The sequence below is a fragment of the Mesocricetus auratus genome, unplaced genomic scaffold (genome assembly GCF_017639785.1).
Source record: "Mesocricetus auratus isolate SY011 unplaced genomic scaffold, BCM_Maur_2.0 Super-Scaffold_4256, whole genome shotgun sequence".
NCBI lineage: Eukaryota > Metazoa > Chordata > Mammalia > Rodentia > Cricetidae > Mesocricetus > Mesocricetus auratus.
The window spans coordinates 49,949,537-49,970,890 of NW_024429182.1; the positions used below are offsets into that span (position 1 = coordinate 49,949,537).

Consider the following 21,354-nt stretch of genomic DNA (forward strand, 5'->3'; position numbering starts at 1 on the left):
ATTCCTAAGAATTTGGTAGTAAGCCCATGCCACCATCCAATCTCGTCTTCCCCAGCTAGAAGAGCATCACTGTGGGAAGCAAGGCAGGAGAGGCAAAACTGAGGCCAGGTCTCTCTCTACTTCTCTTCTGAACACTTGTGCCTGCCACAGCGATGCGATGCGTCTGGCACAGTCAACAAATTTGAAGAAGCCACCACTCACAAAGGAGGCACAAGACAGGAAAGGATTCAATGTTCAGTTTCCTTTAATGACCCCCATCTCCCTTGCAGGGTAGGTGCAGGCAGCTAGGCGATGGCAAGACATGTTCACTTGAAGATCTTGCCTTGATTGACGGCTTTGCCCACATGCTGGAAGGCCCCCTCCCAGGAAAAGTACTCTCGAACCAGGGTCTGGGTCTCCGCGCTACCAGGATCCAGTTTCCGCCATGTATACGACTCGTAGTCCACCTGCCAATCTGGACTCAGCTGGGGATTAAAAAAAAAAAACAGTACAGAGAGGCATGTGATTAGATATCCCTGCAATCTCTAGCTCAGACACCAGGACTCACAATGATATGAACACACTTCCTATGTATAATCTAGAACCCTTCCCTCACACCCACTGGCCCAGGCTCAAGATTCCCAGTTTCCTATACTCTTGCCCACTTGAAGAGACCACCCCCAGCACCTTCCTCACCGGAAAAGCAAGCTCTTGGCCTCGGAAGACCCAAACGCCAGAAATGGAGCTACTGTTGTTGGTTCCAAAGAGGATGACACTAGCAAAGGCATTCTTCCTCAGTTTGTCCAATCGCTGGAACATTCCTGAAAGAAGAGGGAGACTCTTAAGCCTCTGGAATCAAGCCCCCCCCACCTTGATCTCCCTCCGCCAGACCCACTCCTCTTCTCACCAGTGATGAGGTTGCAACTCATGAAGGTCTGGGTGAGCTCTTCAGGGAAGCGGTACTCAGCATACCACAGGGACCAGCCATCCTTATCAAAGTGCTCCCAAAAATACGGCAGCGCCACAGACAGCGTGTCCTCATTGGAGTACTTTCGCTTAAACTCATCCAACACAAAGGTACTGAAGAGAAAACACAAGGAGGCCAATAAGGAGGAAGTTGTGCTGCAACTACAAAGTATCTCTAGGCCAAGGGCATTTTCACTTAAAATACACTGGTCTGAAGGAAGTGGTCCCTGTGATGCAATGACAGACACTAATAGCATTAGGAGCAAAGACAGCTAGAGGGGCATGAACAAGAGCTAAGACATTTCTGGGCCTAAGAGTGCTAGACATGCATGAGGAAGCCAGCAAGGAGGACACAGCTAGTGGCTGCCCCCAGGTGGTGGCTAAAAGCAAGGTAGTCTGTTTTTCCCTCTCTAGCCCCTCCTGGACATTCCCCAGGAACCAGTCAGTGCTCAAGTCAAACTCAGCCACCACATGGAATTCTCAGGTTACAGGCTGGAACCAAACCGCAAGCAAGCAGAAGACAGCTACCTCAAATCTTTATGCCAGGTCCTCTAGTTCCTCTTGGCCCAACAAGTTTACATACTGAAAAGCTTATCAAAGAAAAGAGTACCAAAGTAACCTGACACTCAGGGTCAGATACCCAGATGCCAAGAAAGCTATCATAAGCACAGGAGGTATTACTTCCCCCATGGCTCAGGTTCTATTTTTTTTTTTTCAATTATATTTCTCAACCACCTTAGTGCCATGGAATCTGACACCCTCTTTGAACTCCTCCGGCATTAGGCATGCATATGGTATACATACACTCCTGCACATAAAATAAAAATAAATCTATAGAAACGTTAAAATGGCCAGGCAGTGATGGCATACACCTTTAATCCCAGCAGAGACAAGTGGATCTGTGATTTTGAGTCCAGCCTGATCTACATACTGAGTTCCAGCAGAGCCAGGGCTACAACGAGTAACCCTGTTTCAAACACCCCCTGCCAAAGGCATAAATATTGCTTCAAGTTAGGAATGACGACTGCACCACTCTCAGGGAGAATGGGAGGCAGAAGCAGGAGAATCAGGGAGTCCAAGATCATCTCAGACACAGCAAGCTCCAAGGTCCTAACTCTAAAGCAACAGACTAAGTTTCTCTCATTTTACAGATGAAGTTAAATGTTGAGCCTGGTCCAAGGTGACACTGTGTGTAGCAAAACCAGAAAACTGCCATTTAACCAAAAGTCCCAGGCAGGTCTCCAAATGTCTACAAGGCAACTCTTTTTTTTTTTGGGGGGGGGGGTCTCTGTATTGTTTTGGAGGCTGTCCAGGAACTCGCTCTGTAGACCAGGCTGGCCTCGAACTCAGAGATCCACCTGCCTCTGCCTCCCGAGTGCTGGGATTAAAGGCGTGGGCCACCAACACCCGGCTCCAGACAACTTTTTTTTTTTTGGTTTTTCGAGACAGGGTTTCTCTGTATTGTTTTGACAGACAACTCTTTTTAGGGCCTGAAAACCTCAAAACGTCTCCCATTCAACCAAAAGGTAGGACTGGAGACTTTTTCACACGCCGTTTTTTTCTCCAAATAACACTCATCAGGTATGGTCTGCATCTGTAATCTCATATACATATCCACAAAACAATAAACATAAGCTCCTAAAACTCATCTAGCTGGAGATCTTAAAGGGACCAGAATGAAAACTCAAACAATTGATAGTTAAGTCACTGCCTTCAATTTTATGAGATTAAAAAGCCTAAGAGTAAGGGGGCTCAGCGATGGTGGCACATTTTTTAAAAAAGATTTATTTATTTATTATGTATGCAGTATTGTGTCTGCATGTATGCCTAGAGGACAGAAGAGGGCACCAGATCTCACTGTGGATGGTTGTGAGCCATCATGTGGTTGCTAGGAATTGGAACTCTGGACCTCTGGAAGAACCGCTGAGCCATCTCTCCAGCCTCCATGGTCCCAGCACGCAGGACACAGAAGCAGGTGGATCTCTGTGAGTCCGATGACAGCCACAGCTGTCCTAAGTAAGGGATGTGAGGTGTGAATGGCTCATGTCAGCAATCCAGCACTTGGGACTGAGACAAACAAGGACCAGGAGCTAAGATCACTCTTAGCTACAGTCTGAGACCAGCCTGCGATACAAAAGAATCTGTCTAAAAATCAGAACCACCCACTAACCAACAGTAAATAAAACAGTACTGAAAGAAAATGCATTTGGCATCCCAGAAGAGCACCATGGTAATACAACAAATAGGCATTATTAAATTAACATCCACTTAAGGGCCAGCAGGAAGGGTCAGCAGGTAAAGATGTTTGCCTGGTGACCTGTTTTGATTCCCAAGACCAACATGGTAGAAAGAGAATTGACTCCATCTAAACTGTCCTGAATTCCATACACACCAATGCATTGCTCTATGGCAGGCAAGAGCAGGCCCACACTCACACACAAAATAAACTAAGGATCTACCCTTTTATTATGTAGTAGTGTCTGTATTACAACAATACATACAACAACATTTTGCTCGTTAGATCTATGCTGGTGCATGTCTCAGGTTAAACACTTGATTCAGAACCCATTGCATTCTGAGAACAGGGTTGCAGATATACTCAGACAGAGCAGTTGTCTTAAACGAACCGGGAGTTCCAGCCCCTTCCAGACACACACACCCTCTACCTACCTACCTACCCACCCACCCACCTACCTGCCTACCTAAAGAAGCAGCTATTAGAGCTGAAGTTTTCTTGGTCTCATACCAAAACAAAGACTAGAAATTAAGGCTCTCAGCTGGAAATCCCTGCCGTTTAACGTCCATGCCTCCCTCCAGTTTACAAATCTCCAGCCATCACAGGAGTGCTTCTACAGAATAATCACATTAAAACATCACAAGCACTCAGGAGGCAGAGGCAAGCGGATCTCTGAGTTCGAGGCCAGGCTGGACTGACAGCCTCCAAAACAATACAGAGAAACCCTGTCTCGTAAAAACCAAAACATCACAAAATGCAGGTAGGTCAAAACCGAACCAGGATGGGTATCCTTCAGTCAACTTTAATTCAGCACTGGAGAAGCAGAGACAGGTGGATCTCCTAGTCCAAGGCCAGCCTGGTCTACAGACAAAATTCCAGGACAGCCAGAGCTGCAGAGAAACTATCTTAAAAAAACAAAAAACAAACAAAAACAACAGGACTCCCATATTGGACATCCCAGGCGGAGGCAGGAAGATCAGTCAGAAATTGAAGGGCATCCTCTGCCACACAGCCTCACAAGCCAGCCTGGACTACAATGAGACCTGGACTATACTTACACCCATCAGTATTTAGAGAAACCATCTCAAATTGCAGCTCTAGATGTATGTGAGAGGAACTAAGGCTAAGAGCAGGTTTTAAACGCCTTCCAACAAACATGTTTACCTCTTGGGCAGGTGAGCAAAGGGGTCCTTGGCCTTGGGCTCAGCAGCCAGTGCCTGCTCACACTCATCCATCTCTTCCTCAGGAGCTGGGGCAACTGCCTTTTTTTCTTCCTTCCGCTCAGCCTGGGGCTTCTGTTTCTCTTCTCGGGCACCCTTTTCTTTCCTTGGAGTATCTTTTTTAGGCTGGCTTTCTGCAAACTTCTTAGCTGGTAAAGGAGAGAGGAAAGTAAATACCTCTTTCCTTCTTCCTCCAAACCAGGCAGAAAAGGGAAAGTGATGGCGAGGACAGCCGAACAAGCCTCAAGCAGCACACACACCGGATCACACCCTGCAGTCCAACGCGTCTGGGGCCACCAAGAGTCAAAGGCTATACAGATCACGGGGTTGACAGGAACAAACTGAACCAGGATCACATGCTGTCTCTTCACACTTACCATCAAATTGGGCCATCTTCTCACACAGCTTCACCTCCCCCAAGACTGCCCTGAACTGGGGCTGGTTAATGCAGGTAAGGAACCATCGGTTGGTATTGGGGAAGGCCTGGCGAAAAGAAGGCTCTAAAACCTGCCAGGATGGAAGGACAGAAACAAAGTCAACACTGGAAAGGCTGTGAACAATGTCCAACAAGAGCACAAGACCCTTGTCTTGGCTCCACATTCCTCTCCATCCCCAGACAGCAGAGCCTTAAATCACTACATCTCCAGGACTACTTAAGACAGGGTTTCTCTGTGTAGCCATGGCTGTCCTGGAACTCTGTAGACCAGGCTAGCCTCGAACTCACAGAGATCTGTCTGCCTCTGCCTCCGAAGTGAAGGATTAGAGGCGTGCGCCACCACCAGGCAGGTGCACTTTATTTGCCTACATGTATCCATGTACCACATATGTGCACAGATCCCCTGGAACTGGAGTTACAGTTGATTGTCATGATGGGTGCTGGGAACTGAACCCTAGTCTTCTGGAAGAGCAGCCAGTGTCCTTACCCAGTCTCCTTTGTTTTTTAGTCAGTTTTACTGCATAGCCAAAGTGGGCTTCCACAACATAACCCTCCTGCCTCATGCTGGAGAGCTGGGATTACAGGGGCTTCTTTCTCTTCTACATTTCCAGTTCAATCTAAAAGGATGGTTGTTGCTATTCCTTCATATACTACTATTCTGTATTGTTGCCTTGCTCTTTTACACAACATATCTTGTCTATTATTCTTAATCTTTTAAATTTCATGCCAACAGAATTTTAAGTTACATTTAACGAAAGTCTGTAACAGACCCTACGTAAGAGTACAAGGGCTAGGGGCTTAGCTCAGTAGCAGAATATAATCAGTATGGACAAGGCACTGGGCTCCAACCTAGCATTCAAAGGCAGTGAAGCGGGGGTGGCTACTAGCCTTAATTTGCTATATAAGCCAACCCCCAAAAAAGACATTTTCTGTGTGGAGCTGGGAATGGAACCCAGGGCACGCTAGATAAACTATGTCACTAGGCTGCATTCTAGGCCCACACTACAGCTACAACCTACACAATGATGACACAACCAAACCCGAGACTAAATAAGAATGTCGCTCAGCAGCACAGCATAAACCCAGCATGATCAAAACAGTTCTTCTAACTCCTTCACAGAAAATCGCATTAACCTCTTTAAAAAATGTGTAACATTTATTTCATTTTTGGCATGAGTGTTTTGTTTCCATGTATATTTGTGCACCGTTGCGTGCCTAGTGCCCACTGAGACCAGAAGGTATTGGATTTCCCTTGAGCTGGAGTTAAGACAGTTACAAACTACATGTGTGTACTGAGAATCGAACCTGAATCCTTTGCAAAAAGTGCTCTTAAGTGCTGAGCCATCTCTTCAGTCACACACTACCTTAAGAAATTCTTAATTTACCTTTCATTTTCATGTATATGGTGCTTTGCCTGCACACATAACTGTGCATTACAATCATTCTGGTGCTCACAGAAGCCAGAATAGGGCATCACATCTCCTAGAAAGGGAGATGCAGTTGTAATGGCACCACAGGAGTGCTGGGAGTCCTCTGCAAGTGCCCCTGTCATTTCCAAGTTTGCCAGAATAGGAGGGGTGAGAGCTAAACCATATCACGGAAACAGATCACAGTAGAACTTGAAGTTCCCAACTTCCTGTATGCTATGGGCATAGAAGCATTACAATGAGGTATACTGTCCGGCACACAGAAGTTTTTTTTTTCTTTGTTCCTACTGTACTATATATAATTCTGGACCAGAATGGGTCAAGAGCTGTTGCTTGGAAATCAATACAACATTCTTTAAAAACAAGCAAAACCAGTATCCTGAGGGACTGGAGAGATGGCTCTGTTCTTCCTGAGGTCCCAGGTTCATGGTAGCTCACAACTGTCTGTAACTCCAGTTCCAGGGGATCTGACACCCTCACACAGACACACATGCAGGCAAAACACCAATGCATATACACACAGATGGCCCTGATTCAATTCCCAGCACTCAACTTGGTAGCTCAAAACTCCTTAGGATCTGCACACATTTGTACATACATGCTAATACACATAAATGAAAAAATTTTATTTTTTTTTTTTGGTTTTTACGAGACAGGCTTTCTCTGTACTGTTTTGGAGGCTGCCGGTCCAGCCTGGTCTCGAACTCACGGAGATCCGCCTGCCTCTGCCTCCTGAGTGCTGGGATTAAAGGCTTGCACCACCACCGCCCGGTGAAAAAATTTAAAAAAAATTTTTTTTGGTTTTTCGAGACAGGGTTTCTCTGTGGCTTTGGAGGCTGTCCTGGAACTCACTTTGTAGATCAGGCTGGCCTCCAACTCACAGAGATCTGCCTGCCTCTGCCTCGCGAGCGCTGGAATTAAAGGCGTGTGCCACCAACGCCCGGCCAAAATTTAAATGTTTTAAAAAAAACATAGTAACTACATGGTGATTACTACCACCTTGAATTTACCACAGATAAAGTAAAATAACACAAAGAATTGTGAGAATTCAGCAGGGCCTTGGTGGTGCACACCTTTAATCCCAGCACTCGGGAGGCAGAGTCAGGCAGATCTCTGTGAGTTCAAGACCAGCCTGGTCTACAAGAGCTAGTTCCAGGACAGTCTCCAAAGCCACAGAGAAACCCTGTCTCGGAAAACCAACCTCCGCCCAAAAGAAAAGAATTTCGAGAATTCTGAGAGCCCTCTATCTGCACCAATAAATAATGAAGTCAGGATGGGGACTTGAATCTGCCTCCAAAAGCCCTTGATGCTACAGTGACCATCCTTGCCTTATCTGTCTTTAACTTTTTTTAAATTTTTGATCTCACTATATAGCCCAGTTTAGCCTCATACCAGAGTGATCCTCCTACCTCAGTACCTTAAGTGGTGAGATTACAAGTGTAAGCCACCACACCCAGCATTACCCATCTTTAATTAAACCCCTATTTTCAAGAAACTAAGCAACATCACCTAAAATGAAAATAGCCAAGCCGAGCGTTGGTGGCGCACGCCTTTAATCCCAGCACTAGGGCACACGCCTTTAATCCCAGCACTAGGGCACACGCCTTTAATCCCAGCACTTGGGAGGCAGAGGCAGGCGGATCTCGAGTTCAAGGCCAGCCTGGTCTACTAAGGGAGTTCCAGGAAAGGCTCCAAGACAATACAGAGAAACCCTGTCTCGAAAAACCAAAAAAGAAAGAAAATAGCCACAGTACTCAATCCTGGGATTCCTACAGTCATTAACTGAAGAGTCCTAAGCAGAACCCAGGGTAACCCGGTACCAGTCAGCCTGTCTAATGGGCTCTTTACAAACCTCACCTGTTTGTAGAGCCACAGAAGGGTGCAGACAACTGTGATGTCAGCCAGCGTCACTCGCTCACCCACCAAAAAAGTCCTTGTCTTCAAGTGAGTGTCCAGCAGCCCCAGGATTCGCCTCACCTCCTCTTTTGCATTTTCAGTGGCCTGTAGTTTTGAATACTCCATTTTAGTGGGAACCAAGTCCTTTTCCTTGTGTCCCTACCCACTAACAGAACTAAAGAACCACTTAATCAGCATTGTCTCAACCCTAGCCTCTAACACTAGAATCTGGGCTCACTTGAAAATGTATCAGGACTAAAACGTTCACATTAAATTTCTTCATGGTCAACATGACTTCATTTCCCTCTACACTGATGGTAATCATTCACTACTTTCTTTGCACTGCCATACATCCAGGCATCTTTTCCTTCATCTATTTCCTATTCCAAAACACAGGAGCTGACCCCATCTCTGCTCAAGTTCCAAAGCACACCTGTTTGTTGTGGTGCATGATGCCCAGGGTGGGGAACACCCAGGTGCTGGCTGGGGGGACGATGTCACTGTCGGCAAAGCTCACCCACTGCACCACCTGAGCTGCCGCCTCTGGAGTACTTCCCCGCAGGTCCTCATTGCTTACTGCAAAGGCAGAACAGAAAGCTTAGAACCTGAAGGTCATGTCCAAACCAACCCAGGTCTCTGTGATTCCACTCTGCCGAGGGCAGTCACTCTCAGCCATTTTACAGACTTATCCCCAGAACCTCTCAATCCTGTGTCCCCACAAGTACCGTAATAGGCGATGGCATTGCTCTCAAACACACAGAATCCGTCATCACCCTCAAATGCTGGAACCTGGGGACGAAGGAGTGAAGAGACAAAAGTAAGATACAATTCTTGGGGTTGAACTGTTTTGAGTAAGAATGTTAAGAGACGACCCTTGCTATGTCCTCCACCTGCAACCCACTACCCAAGGCATTAGGTGCAACCCACAGGCAGCATTTGCCCTCCTCAATACCCAGCATTGGATATTTCACTCTGCTCAAGCCCTTTGGGATAAGAATCACTTGCAAGACCTAGCACGTATGTATTGGCCCAAATACATTTCATCCCACAAACATGAAGCAGATCTGTAGCTCTGAGAACCACCGAACATCTCTGAATTTCCCTTTAGACAGCCTCTTATTAGATTATATAAGCTGACCTCACACAATCCTCCTGCCTCAGTCTCCAGAAGGCTTTGAAATGATTTTTCCTTCTAGGTGCTTGGCCAGTCAAACTCAGGGCCTTTCACACCCAGCCCCATGAAATCTTTAAAAAAGTTAGCTTCAGTGAAGGCCATGTCCAGAATAACAGAATTTTAGGGCTCTTTGGGGGTCCCTGCTTCCCTACTCACCTTGCCAGCAGGAAATTTTCTGAGAAACTCAGGGGTGCGGTTGGTTTGGCCGAAGTGGAAGTGGGGTGGCGCGGAGAGTACGCGGACCTGAGCCCCACTGTACTGAGCAGCGATGAGGGCCTTGAAGGCTCTCCAGTTTTCAGGGTATGTGTACAGGGTCTGTGAGAGCAAAGACGGAGAGCGGAATGGAAAAGAATCCTGAGAGCGACTCCCCACACTTCCAAAGTGTTCATTCACTTCCACTCCCGGTAAACCAAATTAACTGAGTATACGCTATGTAATCAGAGCCCTCTCAAACACCGAGAACAGAACTGTGCACCAGCTGCTAAATAAAGCTCGCCGGCAGACGTGACCTCCCGTAAGGACATCTCCAGCAGCATTCTTCCCTTCAAAACTTCGTGGTCCCACCGGCCTTCCAACTGCCCAAACACACACACACACACTCACGCCTCCCAGAGGCCTTGCTTCATTCATTCGTGGTGGCCCAGCGTATGACTACAGCCAAGCTGGTAGCTCTTCAAAAGCACACACACCGACCAACAGATTTCAAAGTTCCCCTCAGAATAGCCACGTTGACGTCTAATGGCACGCTCTGCTCATCAACTTCTCTTCCTAAAAAGCCTCGTCGAGCACTAACATCCCTCTGGTCCTGGCCTTCGGTGTGTTCCAATTGTCTTCCTATCAAAACCTGACTAGTGGGGTACAAATGGTTTGCCTTCACTGTCCCTTGATTCCCCTGGCTCCCAAACCTCCCCAGGAGACAACTCTTGACTGTGCCAGTCGCTTATGCCCAGAGACCCTCTCCTTTTTCACTGTCCCCGTCGGTGACCCACAAAACGGTCGCAAAAGTTCCCCCAACCTACCCAGACGCCTCATCCCAAAATGGCAGTGCAGCTGAGACACTTCTTAAACACCCAGAGAGTGAAGACCTAGCATCTCTTCTGTCCTCAAGCCCAGAACATTCCACCTCTGGCCTCCCAGCCCCAGCCTCAGTTCCCCTCCAGGCCCTAGGAACCCTGCTCTCCGGCGGTACGGCCTGTGAACCCCAGATCGGCTCTCCGTTTGGGTCTGGAACTCTCCTGGCGCCGACTGACCCGACTCAGTCAAAGGATGGCGGTGGATGGGGTGACCTAGATCACCAGAGCCGGCAAACTTACCCCAGCCGCCATGGTGATTCCGCAGAGAAAGGGGGTGGGGCTGTCGGTGCTGCCGCAAAGTAAGCCGCCAGGGAGACAAGGGAGGGGGTAAGGGGACAGCCGTGCGGAAACAGCGGCCGGAAAGCGAGGACGGCACAAAAGGCATACGCACGACAGTTCCGTCCCCAGCCGCGCTGAGTTGGAAAAAGCAAGGGGTGGGGCCCACAGCTTGAAGCGCAAAGAGCTGGCGCCTGCGTAGTATGGCTCTGGGCAGCCTGCCCCGCCCGCATGGCCGACCAATCGGAAGCCTGATAGGAGCCGGAGCTCACCGCGGGCGGGGAGAGTGTGAGAACCCGGCGGATGCACCGCCCCTCAACCGCTGGTAGCTCTTGCCTACTAGGAAGTACGTGGGCTACAAGCTAGGAGTGACAACTTACTAAATTCCTTTTGTTCCTGCTCGGAGTTTCCTATTAAAGGATGGCCGAACACATCTGAAATTAGGACTGCAAAGATTAAACCACCTTCATGTTAACTTCTACAACAAAGGGGACCAGACCAACTTGCACGCCACCTGCACCTCTCAAGCTGGGCTGTGCTTCAGAGGGTCAGGTAAGGTAGACCAGTTCTGATACAATAATTTACACATACCCAAATTTCAAAATCTCGTATCCGACCTAAGGTAAATTCGAACTCACTCTAGTGTTAAAGGATAGAAAAGACAAACCCTAAATAAACCCCAATTTGTGGTGGTTCCCATGAACTGGGCAGCAGCAATCCGTGCTTTGCCTCGTGGTGTGGCATCCCTATGAATGCGGTATGAGGTGGGAAGGAGACCTCCCTATGAATGCGGTATGAGGAGGGAAGGAGACCTCCCTATGAATGCGGTATGAGGAGGGAAGGAGATCTCCGAAGTGGACATAATGACTGTTTTAGGATAGTCAGGCCAAGCTGGGCAGAGAGAAAGGTGTCACCAGGTAGAATCACAGTTGTCCATTGTCTGTATTAAATAAACTAGCAGCTTTATTTGTCTTTGAGGTCTGGCTCCTCACTTAAGGAGATTTCTAAGTGCTTGAGGGAGAAAAACCTGTAGGAAATGATGAAGTCCGGGGAACAGGCCTTGGGCATCTTGGACTGGTACCACAGTGAGTGCCTGGTCAGCTTGGGAGACAGATGCCACAAAGGTGAGGAGAGGCTCCCCCTGCGGCCTCTGCGGTTCACTGTCCCGTCCTTTCAGCAGTTCCTGGGTCACACGAGCCTCCGTTGCCAGCCACTCTGTGCCAGTGCTGGCGCCTCCTCCGCCTTCTTTGGTTTGCTGCTGTAGCCGTCTCCGGGCACGCCGCCTCCCCTGCCACACTTGGTGCCACAAAGCGCAGCGCCAGCTCACTGGTGACAGGTGTGAGGCTTCCTTCCCTGTCTCACCCGCAGACTCTTCTCCAGCTACTTCAGGTTCCACGGGCTTCTGCTCAGCCAGCTTGTCTAGACACTTCGAAGTCATCAGGGGCAACTCACCTGATGGTCCAGAGCTCAACGACGCCCTGTCCTGAGGTGTCTCTTGCAACTCCATTACCATTTCTTCTACTCCGTTTTCACTGTGGTCCCCGGCACATCCCCCTGACTCCTCATTACCCTCCTCACAGCTCTGTTCTTGCCCATCTAGTCTCTGCCTTTTGTTTGTCCCTCCCAGGGAAGAGGCTTTGGTTCTGGGACCTTCTGACCGTGGTCTCTTGGTTCCCTGTTCTATATGGCATCCAAGCGCTTCCTTTAATATACGCACCAGAGCCATAATGATCTGAGGAAGGGGGGCAGGCGGTAAGGGGATGAGCTTGGCAGACAGCAGGGAGCTAGGGGAGCTGGGCTGCAGAAGTGGGAGTAATCCCCAGTCCCGGCCCCGGGAGGAGCGTTGCTGGTACTGGAGGCTGCGGCAGTAACTAGCTGCTGCACCACAACAGTTCTGCAGACGTCTAGCCACCCGACTGGTTACATTAGCTGCAACATTGTGACTCAGGTCAAAGGGATCCTGGAGATTCATAGGGCCAAGGCGCAGCCCCTCCCAAAGATCAGAAGGCAGGCCCCCTGCCACCAGCAATGCCCGACCTTCCCTCAGGGACAGCAGGGAGCCCGAAAGATCCCAGCAGGAAACACAGGAGAAGAACTGAGCCAGCAGAGAACCTGGAAGAGGCAGATTAGGAAAAGGGGGTCACTAAGAAGCCATAACTGGGACATCCCTGCAGCTACTTCAGTAGGACTTTCTTCCCTTCTTAGGGCTTCAAAAGTGTCCTAAGAAATCCAGCTCCTCAGCCACATCCCACCCAGAGGCCGCTGCTTGTCCTAGAGAGCAGTGTAACTGGGGAATACACCTCTTACTTAGCTGCCCAAGATATGATTTTGTCACCCTTAAAACAGCAGCCATGAGGGCTGGAGAGATGGCTCAGAGGTTAAGAGCACTGCCTGCACTTCCAGAGGTCATGAGTTCAATTCCCGGCAACCACATGGTGGCTCACAAACATCTGTAATGAGATCTGGTGCCCTCTTCTGGCGTGCAGGGATACATAGAGGCAGAATAATAAAGCCAAAAAAACAAAACAAACCAACCAACAACAATGGAACTACTGTGAAGACTGTGCCTTGCATAAGAAAGAACTTAATATTACTATCGGTTCTCTCCTAGGTTCCCCAGACTCACTGAGAGGCTCTACGTTGGTGCTGGGCTCCAGTCGGGAGGCATCCTTGGGGAAACTACAGTCCCAGCCATCAACTTCTACCTGCTCCCCTTCACCTGTGACAGTAAGAAGAGAGGGTCAGGCTGGAAGTAGGAAAATTGGGGAAGAACTGGTAGAAAATGGGGTGACAGCTGAGAAGAGGCTGAAGTAGCAGTACCTGATCTCTGGGTGAGCTCGGCCACAGGAGGAAGCACTGGAGGGTCTCTGGTCTGAAGGAAGTAGATCACTAGCAACGTCAAGGCGTAGTTATTGAGAAGGGGGCCGCCCCCTGAATAATAACCAAGAATTCCAGTTAGGAAGAAGTAGCTATAAGCCCTGGTTCCTGTGTTCACTTTCCCCCCTAAATCCCTCCCTTTACCTAACACCAGCTCAGGCCAAGTCTGTCCTGATTCTTACCTGACAGCCCATTATGTTGAGCCCAGCAGCGTAGGGTGTACACCAGGGGCCGGACTCGGCCATCCATCTCAGAGCAGAGATTCAGGAAACGGGAGTTATACAAAGCCAGCCTGGGACAATGGAGAAACAAAGTTGTTATGGTGTAGGAATTCTTGAGACCTAATATCCCCCTGTCTTTCATTATAGACTTAGGACCAGCTAAAATAAGATCCAAAGAGTTTTGCCAAAACACTGGTCATATTGAAGGGGTACACAAAAGAACATTAAATAAATCTAGGGAATGTGGTTAAATGGTGGGATATTTGCCTAGAGCCTGAGCCATGGGGTGGGGGAAGTATGTATCAGTGGAACCTTAGACAACACTACATTCCATATGCTCATCCTGTAGTTACCATTCATAAACCATGCTGTTTATATAGAACTGCTCAATAGCTAGGTGTGGTAAGCATATACCTATAATCCCAGCACTCAGGAGGTTGAATAAGGAATATGGAAACCTTGTCTCAAAAGATACAGGACCAGTGAGACGGGAAGAGTCTGCCACCAAGACTGACACCTCAGTTCAGTCCCTAGCACTCACGTGTTACAAGGAGAGCGCTGACTCCCACAAGTTGTTCTGACTACAGAGATGAGATATCACAAACAAACATGTCATTTAAAACTTTTTTTGAAACCGGGCAGTGGTGGTGCATACCTTTAATCCCAGCATTCAGGAGGCAGAGGCCAACTGATCTCTGTGAGTTTGAGACCAGCCTGGTCTACAGAGCAAGTGCCAGGACAGCCTCCAAAGCTACAAAGAAACCCTGTCTTGAAGAAAAAAAGAAAAACAAAAAACAAAAAGCAGCAATGCAAAGCCGGGCATAATAGCACATTCCTGTAATCCCAGGATTCAGGAGGCTAAGGCAGGAGAATCAAGGGCTAGAGGCCAGTACAGACCACACAGCAAGACCCTGACTCAGGAGTACAGAGTATCCCAACAAAAACAAACACTAAAATGGAAGCTAGGTAGGAGGTGACATCACTGGGAGAAAGGAGGATTGAACCAAAGAAGAAAAAGCTCAATTCCGTGGGCATAAGACTTCCAAGTCAGGACTCCCTCCTCCTACATCCCAGAACTTAAGAGCCAGCCTTCCTCAACCCCAGCATGAAAGTACCGGTTACTGAGGGAGATGTCCCCATGAAGACCTGAAGGCCGATGACAAAACTTGACGACCGGGCGCCGGGCGGAAGGCACAGTTTGGACTCTGTACACTCCAGGGACACAGCCCCGCAGGATAGAGCCCACGAGCTCTAGCACTGCCGCCGCCTCCTCCTTCTCGTCCTTTGAAGCTTTGCCCAGTTTCCCCTCTCCCCTGTCCTCTTGCAGCGGTGAAACCGGAGGCAGGGACTGGGGAGAAGTGACAGTGTCAGAGCCCAAAGCGGAATCTGGGGTCTGTGGTGCCAGAGAAGACGTGGTTTCAAGATCCAGGGCCTCAGAATCGTGGAGAGAAGTTGGAGACGGTGAGTCTAGAGGAGAGGCTGGGGTACAGGCCAGCGCTTGAGGATCCAGGGAAAAAGCAAGTGCTGAGTCCACAGATGGAGCCTCTGGAATCTCTGGGGCCTGTGGGGCTGGCTGTAGGTGGAGAAGAAAGGGAGTGAGTGCCCCCTCCTCTGTCCTCTGCGTACGTGGTTACAGCTTCACATAATCCATCCCCAACAGTGCTTTGAAGCCAGGCAATGGTACTGCATGTCTCTGATCCCAGCACTCGGGAGGCAGAGAGGCCAGCCTGGTTTACATAGCAAGTTCCAAGCCAGCCAGAGCTACATAGTGAGACCCTGTCTCAAAAAAAAAAAAACCCCACAATAAACAAAATCCAATAACAGCATTTTGAAATGTTTTATCTTCCTATCACCAGTGTTCTCTATCCCAGGCCAACTCACTTTCATTCTATCTAATGCACATCCATATACACATTTCCACAATTACAGTAACACCTCTGGCTAAGAACTATTATGCCTGTATTAAAATCTTGAAACTAAAAACCATGAGAGTTTAGGTAAAGCATTTGCCCAAAGTCACATGACTGCATGCTCCCCTGCTCACTCACCTGGGTCTCTTCTGTATCATCCAGATCCAAGAAGAGGTCCAGATCACAGCCATGAACATCAAAGCTGTTTATAGAAGAGCCAAAAGGATGGACCACACAGCCTAGGTACCAGAGGATACAGGTCAAAAGACAGTAGGGGGCCAGCAAGATGGCTCAGAAGGTAAAGGCACTTGCCACCAAGTCTGCTGACCTGAGTTCAATCCCCAGGACCCATGTGGTGGAGGAAGAGAACCGACTCCTGAAAGTTACTCTTTGACCTCCACAAGTACGTGTGTCACTTGTGCATACACATAATAAAGAGGGGAGAAAACGATGGAGCAGAAGGATGGAGAGTGAACATACTGGGGTACAAAGATGGATGAAACAGCCAAGAGAAGACTGAGGGTTCCAACACGGGCAGGCAGAGCAACAAGAGTTAGGGAGAGCTCGCTCACCAGGGAAGAACTCTGTGAAGACCTCCTGCATCAGGGCCACGACAAGTTTCCGAAGCTGCCGCTCGGCCTCAGACAGCTCCCTCAGCTCTACCAGCTTTGCCATCTGTGCCTCCACGCCTGTGGCTTTGGCCAGGGCTTGGGCCAGCTGGTGGTTATTTGAGTCCACTCCTTTGGGAGACTTGGAGGCTGGGCTCTGGAACGCCTTCTGCTCCCTGGGCCGGACCCGCAGTCCATGTTCCCCCAGCCTGTGCTTGGGCTGTGATAAGACAGCCTCCCGAGCACTTATATCGCCCATCTCCACGATGGCAAACACCCCCTGGCAAACCATACAAGAGCAAGGATCATGGTTTGGTAATCAACAGTTTTAAGTTTTGACAATAGAAGAGAATCTCTGAAATGGGAAACAACCAATACACTGGAAGTATTTACTTGCTGTTTTTGTAAAAGGGAATATATTTAGTTAGATGAGTAATTTTCACTCTTATCCTATACATTTTTATTCCTGGCTGTCAGTTAAAAACTCATCTGCTGTCTCCTATATTTCACAGTGACTTGATTTCACAGGTCAAAATGGTCAAAATAAGACCCACCTACCCATACTTGGTGTTGCATGTCTGTAATCCCAGACTCAGGATTAGAGCTTAGGAAATTGGCTCGGTGATAAAGGTACTTGCCACCTGACCTTATGATCTGAATTTGAGCCCCCTGACTCCCACATGATGGGAGAAGAGAACTGACTATTGAAAGTTGTTTGACTCCCACATCTGTGCCAAGCATGTCCCCCTGCTCCCCTACCTCACAGGCACACTAAATAAATAGCCAGGCGTTAGTGGTGCACGCTTTGAATCCCAGGGAGGCAGGATCTCTGTGAGTTCAAGGCCAGCCTGGTCTACAGAACCAGTTCCAGGACAGCCTCCAAAACAATACAGAGAAACCCTGTCTCAAAAAACAAACAAACAAAAATGTAATTAAGGGGTTGAAGTGATGGCTCAGAGATTCAGAGCACTTATTGCTTTTTCAAAGGACCAAAATTTGCTCCGAGCCCCTCCACAGCAGGTCCCAACCATCAGTTACTCCAGTTCTAGGGAACACAATGCCTTCCTCTGACCTCCAAGGGCACCAGGCACCAACAAACATGGAGACGATACTCATAAGTCTTTTTTTTTTTTTTTTTTTTTTTTTGGTTTTACGAGACAGGGTTTCTCTGTATTATTTTGGAGGCTGTCGGTCCAGCCCGGCCTCGAACTCACAGAGATCCACCTGTCTCTGCCTCCCGAGTGCTGGGATTAAAGGCGTGTGCCACCACTGCCCGGCCCACATAATAAGTCTTTTAAAAAATTAAAATATAATCATATACACATAACCATACAGACAACCTTAAAAAAGATCCATGCTGGGGTAAAGTGCTTGCCACCAACCCTGACCACCTGAGTTCAGTCCCAACCCCCACATGTGCACCATGGACCATGCGTGTGCACATGTAATAAAATCTTTTAAGAGAGCCCATGTTGGGCTCAGAATGCAGCTCACCGGTAGAGAAGTTGTCTAGTGTGTATGAAGTCTTAGATTCAAGCCTTAGCACCAAATCATAACAAATTTTTAAACAACCCTGCTACTGCTAATATAAACACATAAACATAGAAAACTCTTACCATCTAGGATTAGCTACAATATGACAGCTGGGCTGCTATGAACTGGATGAACTGAACAGAGCTGAATATTACTTTTTTTTTGAGACAGGGTTCCTCTGTGTAGCTTTGTAGACCATGCCTTTGCCTCCTGAGTGCTGAGATTAAAGGCGTGTGCCACCACCTCTAGCCTCAGAGCTGAATATTGATATATATATATATATATTTTAAGGTAAAACATTAGCACGAGCAAGGCAAACATGAATGCTTATGGGTAAAAGTGCATGTCCTTTTATATCATCTGTTCCTATAAAGAGGAATTCTATATAGTAATAAAGAATGTAAGGCCAGGCTGGAGAGATGGTTCAGTGGTTAAGAGCACTGCCTGCTCTTCCAGAGGTCATGAGTTCAATTCCCATGTGTAATGAGATCTGGTGCCTTTTTCTGGTCTGCAGGCATACATGCAGACAGAATAACACTGTACATATAGTCAGCTACTTTTCAGCATGTAAGATCAGTGGGGAAGGGCCGGGCGTTGGTGGCGCACGCCTTTGATCCCAGCACTTGGGAGGCAGAGGCAGGCGGATCTCTGTGAGTTCGAGGCCAGCCTGGTCTACAGAGTGAGTTCCTGGGCTTTATAGATAAATGACGCTAGAACAATTGGACAGTCATAAGCAAAAAAAGTTGGACCCTCATATCATACACACAAAACTGCAGATGTCTCACCAGTACACAGGTATGAATCACAGGAAGTGACTGATAAAGGATATGAGGATGGTTTGGAGGAGGCCACTTTCCTAGCATTCAAAAGTTCCATGTTCAATCCCTAGAACTGAAGGGGGAAAAAAGGAGGGAGGGGTGGCAATAGGGCAAGAGCCTTGGTCAAGCCATTAATTCCAGCACCAGGGAAGCAGAGGCAGGTGGCTCTCTGTGAGTTCAAGGCCAGCCTGGTCTACATAACAAGCTCCTAGGCAGCCAGAGTTACATGGTAAAACTCAAAATTACATGATGAGATCCTGTCTCAAAAATCCAAGGTGGCAGAAGCTCCCAAAACTAAGCTATTCTGAGTTCTGAAATGTCTACCAAGGATGAGCCACATTTGGAAGCTGCCAAAACAGCTTCATATAAGGCAAAGCCATCTGACACATGAATCCCAGAGACATTCATTCTACCTTGTCCTTGTCCATGACAACATTGGCCACAGGGCCAAATGTCTGGAAATACTCAGAGAGCTGAGCAGAACCCACATCCCTGGGAAAGCCACTGACAAAGACGCTTCGAAGCCCCTGGGCCTTTCTGGTAGCTCGTAATTGTACTAGATCCCGGTGCTTCCGGCCTTTCAAGTGGGCATCGAGGCTGGGTCCTGCAGAGAGAGGCAAGTGTGAGACACAGCATGTAAAGAAAGCATCCCTTCTGTTCTCGACACAGAGAAATCCTGTTCCTTCAGAGACAAAGAGTGACATTTGGACGGAGTTGTGGCTCCTTCCACATTTGGTATTCTTCTCCTTTTTTTCCACAGTGCATTCGCTAAGAGATTTCCAAGAGAAAGGGCTGCAGTGCAGGCAGTTCTTTTCTTTTTTTCAAATAACTTAGTTAACTTTATTTTATGTGCATTGGTATGAAGGTATCAGATCCACTAGAAGTGGAGTTATAGACAGTTGTGGGCTGTCATGTGAGTGTTGGGAATTGAACCTGGGTCCTCTGGAATAGCAGTCAGTGCTCTTGACCACTGAGCCATCTCTCCAGCCCCAGTGCAGACAGTTCTTAAGCCAATGATATGTGTTAAGTAGAGCAACATCTGCCCACGGTAGAGGAATTAACATTTTCCAGGGCTATCTGATATGTGGGAAATTAACTATTAGTATTATTTTATCATCAATCAGCTGCTTGGCGCCATGAAAGTTCCTGGACAACGCAATTTCCTAAATTCCTGGCTTGCCCTAATGGACCGGGGGGGGCCTCCAAAACAATACAGAGAAACCTGTCTCGGGAAAAAAAATGGGATCTGAGATGTCACTAAGTCCCTTTTGGTGTCACAAAATTACTCAATCCGTCTTTCCAAGCCCTATTCCTCACTGGTATCTTCTGCATTCACTCAGGCCACCTTGTTTCACTCAGCCTCGCCTCTGGAGACAGTATTCTCCCCATTGGGAATCTCCAATTGAATGCCTTCTCTGTGATGGCTCAGCTCTGTAAACATACCCATGGTGTACTGAACTGTCTCAGTCCAGACAATGAGTTCCTGAATCCCTTCCCGGCTCGAGACCAGTAAAGTACCAAGCACAGGGCTGAGAAGTCCAGTAGGTGATGTTTTAAAAGGAATAATGAAACTTTTCACTATGGAGCTTTTGCATAGTGCGAAGAACGGGTGAGACTTCCTCACTCTCCGATGCCCTGGGGCGTGATGAATGAAAACAGGTGGATGACCCTAGTGCCAGCAAAAACTATAACCTAGATAACTTTCACTAGCACTTAAATGTGAAAGACTGTAACTCTCCCTTCCCTCACTAGCCTCAGCTTACGGTTGGCTGTAGTAATGTCGCAGAGACAGCAGCGAAAGCGACCACGAGGCAGCGATACGACATCCGAATCCTCCGCCTCCATAGCGACTCTCCGGCATGGACCGCCTACAACCTCTTCCGCCACCAGCCACCAGAACTCACAGCTAAAAATCGCAAGGCGCGAGGAAGTCACTTCCGGCAGTGCTGCAGGAAGTGACGCTTGTGTACGGCGCCAGCATAGTCTTCAAGAAACCGTGTTCTTAGGGTTAAGGGTTCCTATTAAGTCAGTTTCAGGAAAGGCCGCCCACCGACGACGCTTATTGGTCTACTAACTAGTTGGCAGGCTCCGTTCCATCCAGCGTTGATTGGCCTGAAGAATTGTGAATATTCATTAAGCAGCCACAGCCACAAAGGCTGACTTGGGGCTTGACAGCACAGCCCTTTCTTTGCCAAATGGTGGCGTGCGATCTGTGCCTTCAATTCACCCTAGACCTGAACCTCAGTCTTTTATTTCACCCTGCGAATAGAAGCAGCGGGTGAGTGTTTCCAACCTTTTGGCTTATGGAGCTCAGGGACTCCCACATCCTCGGGTCAGTTCCTTTCTCTACAGCTGGATCCTTCTGCAAAACCGGAGTTCTCAGCGCGGTCCGACCCAGTCCCCCCTACTCCCTTTCACTTGGACTCAATGAGGCCAACGGCAGATGGCTACTATCCCAGTCAAAGTGTCTTCGGTAGTTGTAGCCTTAATGAAGTATATTAACGAGGTCTATTTCAAGGCAGTGCAATGAAGAACAGACTACACATTTATTCAAGGAGGTGGGACGGGAAGTGCAGCAGATCCCAGTCAGGCACAGGGCTCAACCCTGAAGGTTCAGGAACAAGATATGAGAACTGATCACAGGGACCATAATGAAATGGAAAGGCTATGGGGTGGGCTCAGCAGCTGATTATCAGAAAACCAG

The 21,354-nt window shown here is 48.2% G+C and overlaps 2 protein-coding genes and 1 long non-coding RNA gene across 3 annotated transcripts; 1 reads left to right on the forward strand and 2 right to left on the reverse strand.

The window, feature by feature from the left end:
* Nucleotides 1-226: 226 nt before the first annotated feature.
* Eef1g (eukaryotic translation elongation factor 1 gamma) lies at nucleotides 227-10,802 on the reverse strand. Its single transcript, XM_040748000.1, has 10 exons — nucleotides 10,648-10,802; nucleotides 9,491-9,649; nucleotides 8,886-8,949; nucleotides 8,594-8,736; nucleotides 8,122-8,265; nucleotides 4,779-4,908; nucleotides 4,346-4,550; nucleotides 887-1,059; nucleotides 676-800; nucleotides 227-464 (listed from the first exon to the last, which is right to left on the reverse strand). The coding sequence occupies exons 1-10, from the start codon at nucleotides 10,657-10,659 to the stop codon at nucleotides 306-308; spliced, it is 1,314 nt and encodes a 437-aa protein (XP_040603934.1). The 5' UTR covers nucleotides 10,660-10,802; the 3' UTR covers nucleotides 227-305.
* Nucleotides 10,803-10,891: 89 nt separating this feature from the next.
* On the forward strand, nucleotides 10,892-16,862 carry LOC110340556. Its single transcript, XR_005878058.1, has 3 exons — nucleotides 10,892-11,235; nucleotides 13,295-15,242; nucleotides 15,854-16,862. It is a non-coding gene; the product is annotated as an uncharacterized LOC110340556 (long non-coding RNA).
* Nucleotides 11,625-20,587, reverse strand: Tut1 (terminal uridylyl transferase 1, U6 snRNA-specific). The gene is made up of 9 exons (XM_040747994.1): nucleotides 20,414-20,587; nucleotides 19,064-19,254; nucleotides 16,264-16,579; nucleotides 15,830-15,930; nucleotides 14,897-15,354; nucleotides 13,743-13,852; nucleotides 13,504-13,614; nucleotides 13,310-13,402; nucleotides 11,625-12,795 (listed from the first exon to the last, which is right to left on the reverse strand). Exons 1-9 carry the CDS (start codon nucleotides 20,493-20,495, stop codon nucleotides 11,672-11,674), a joined length of 2,586 nt encoding a protein of 861 aa, XP_040603928.1. The 5' UTR covers nucleotides 20,496-20,587; the 3' UTR covers nucleotides 11,625-11,671.
* Nucleotides 20,588-21,354: the final 767 nt, after the last annotated feature.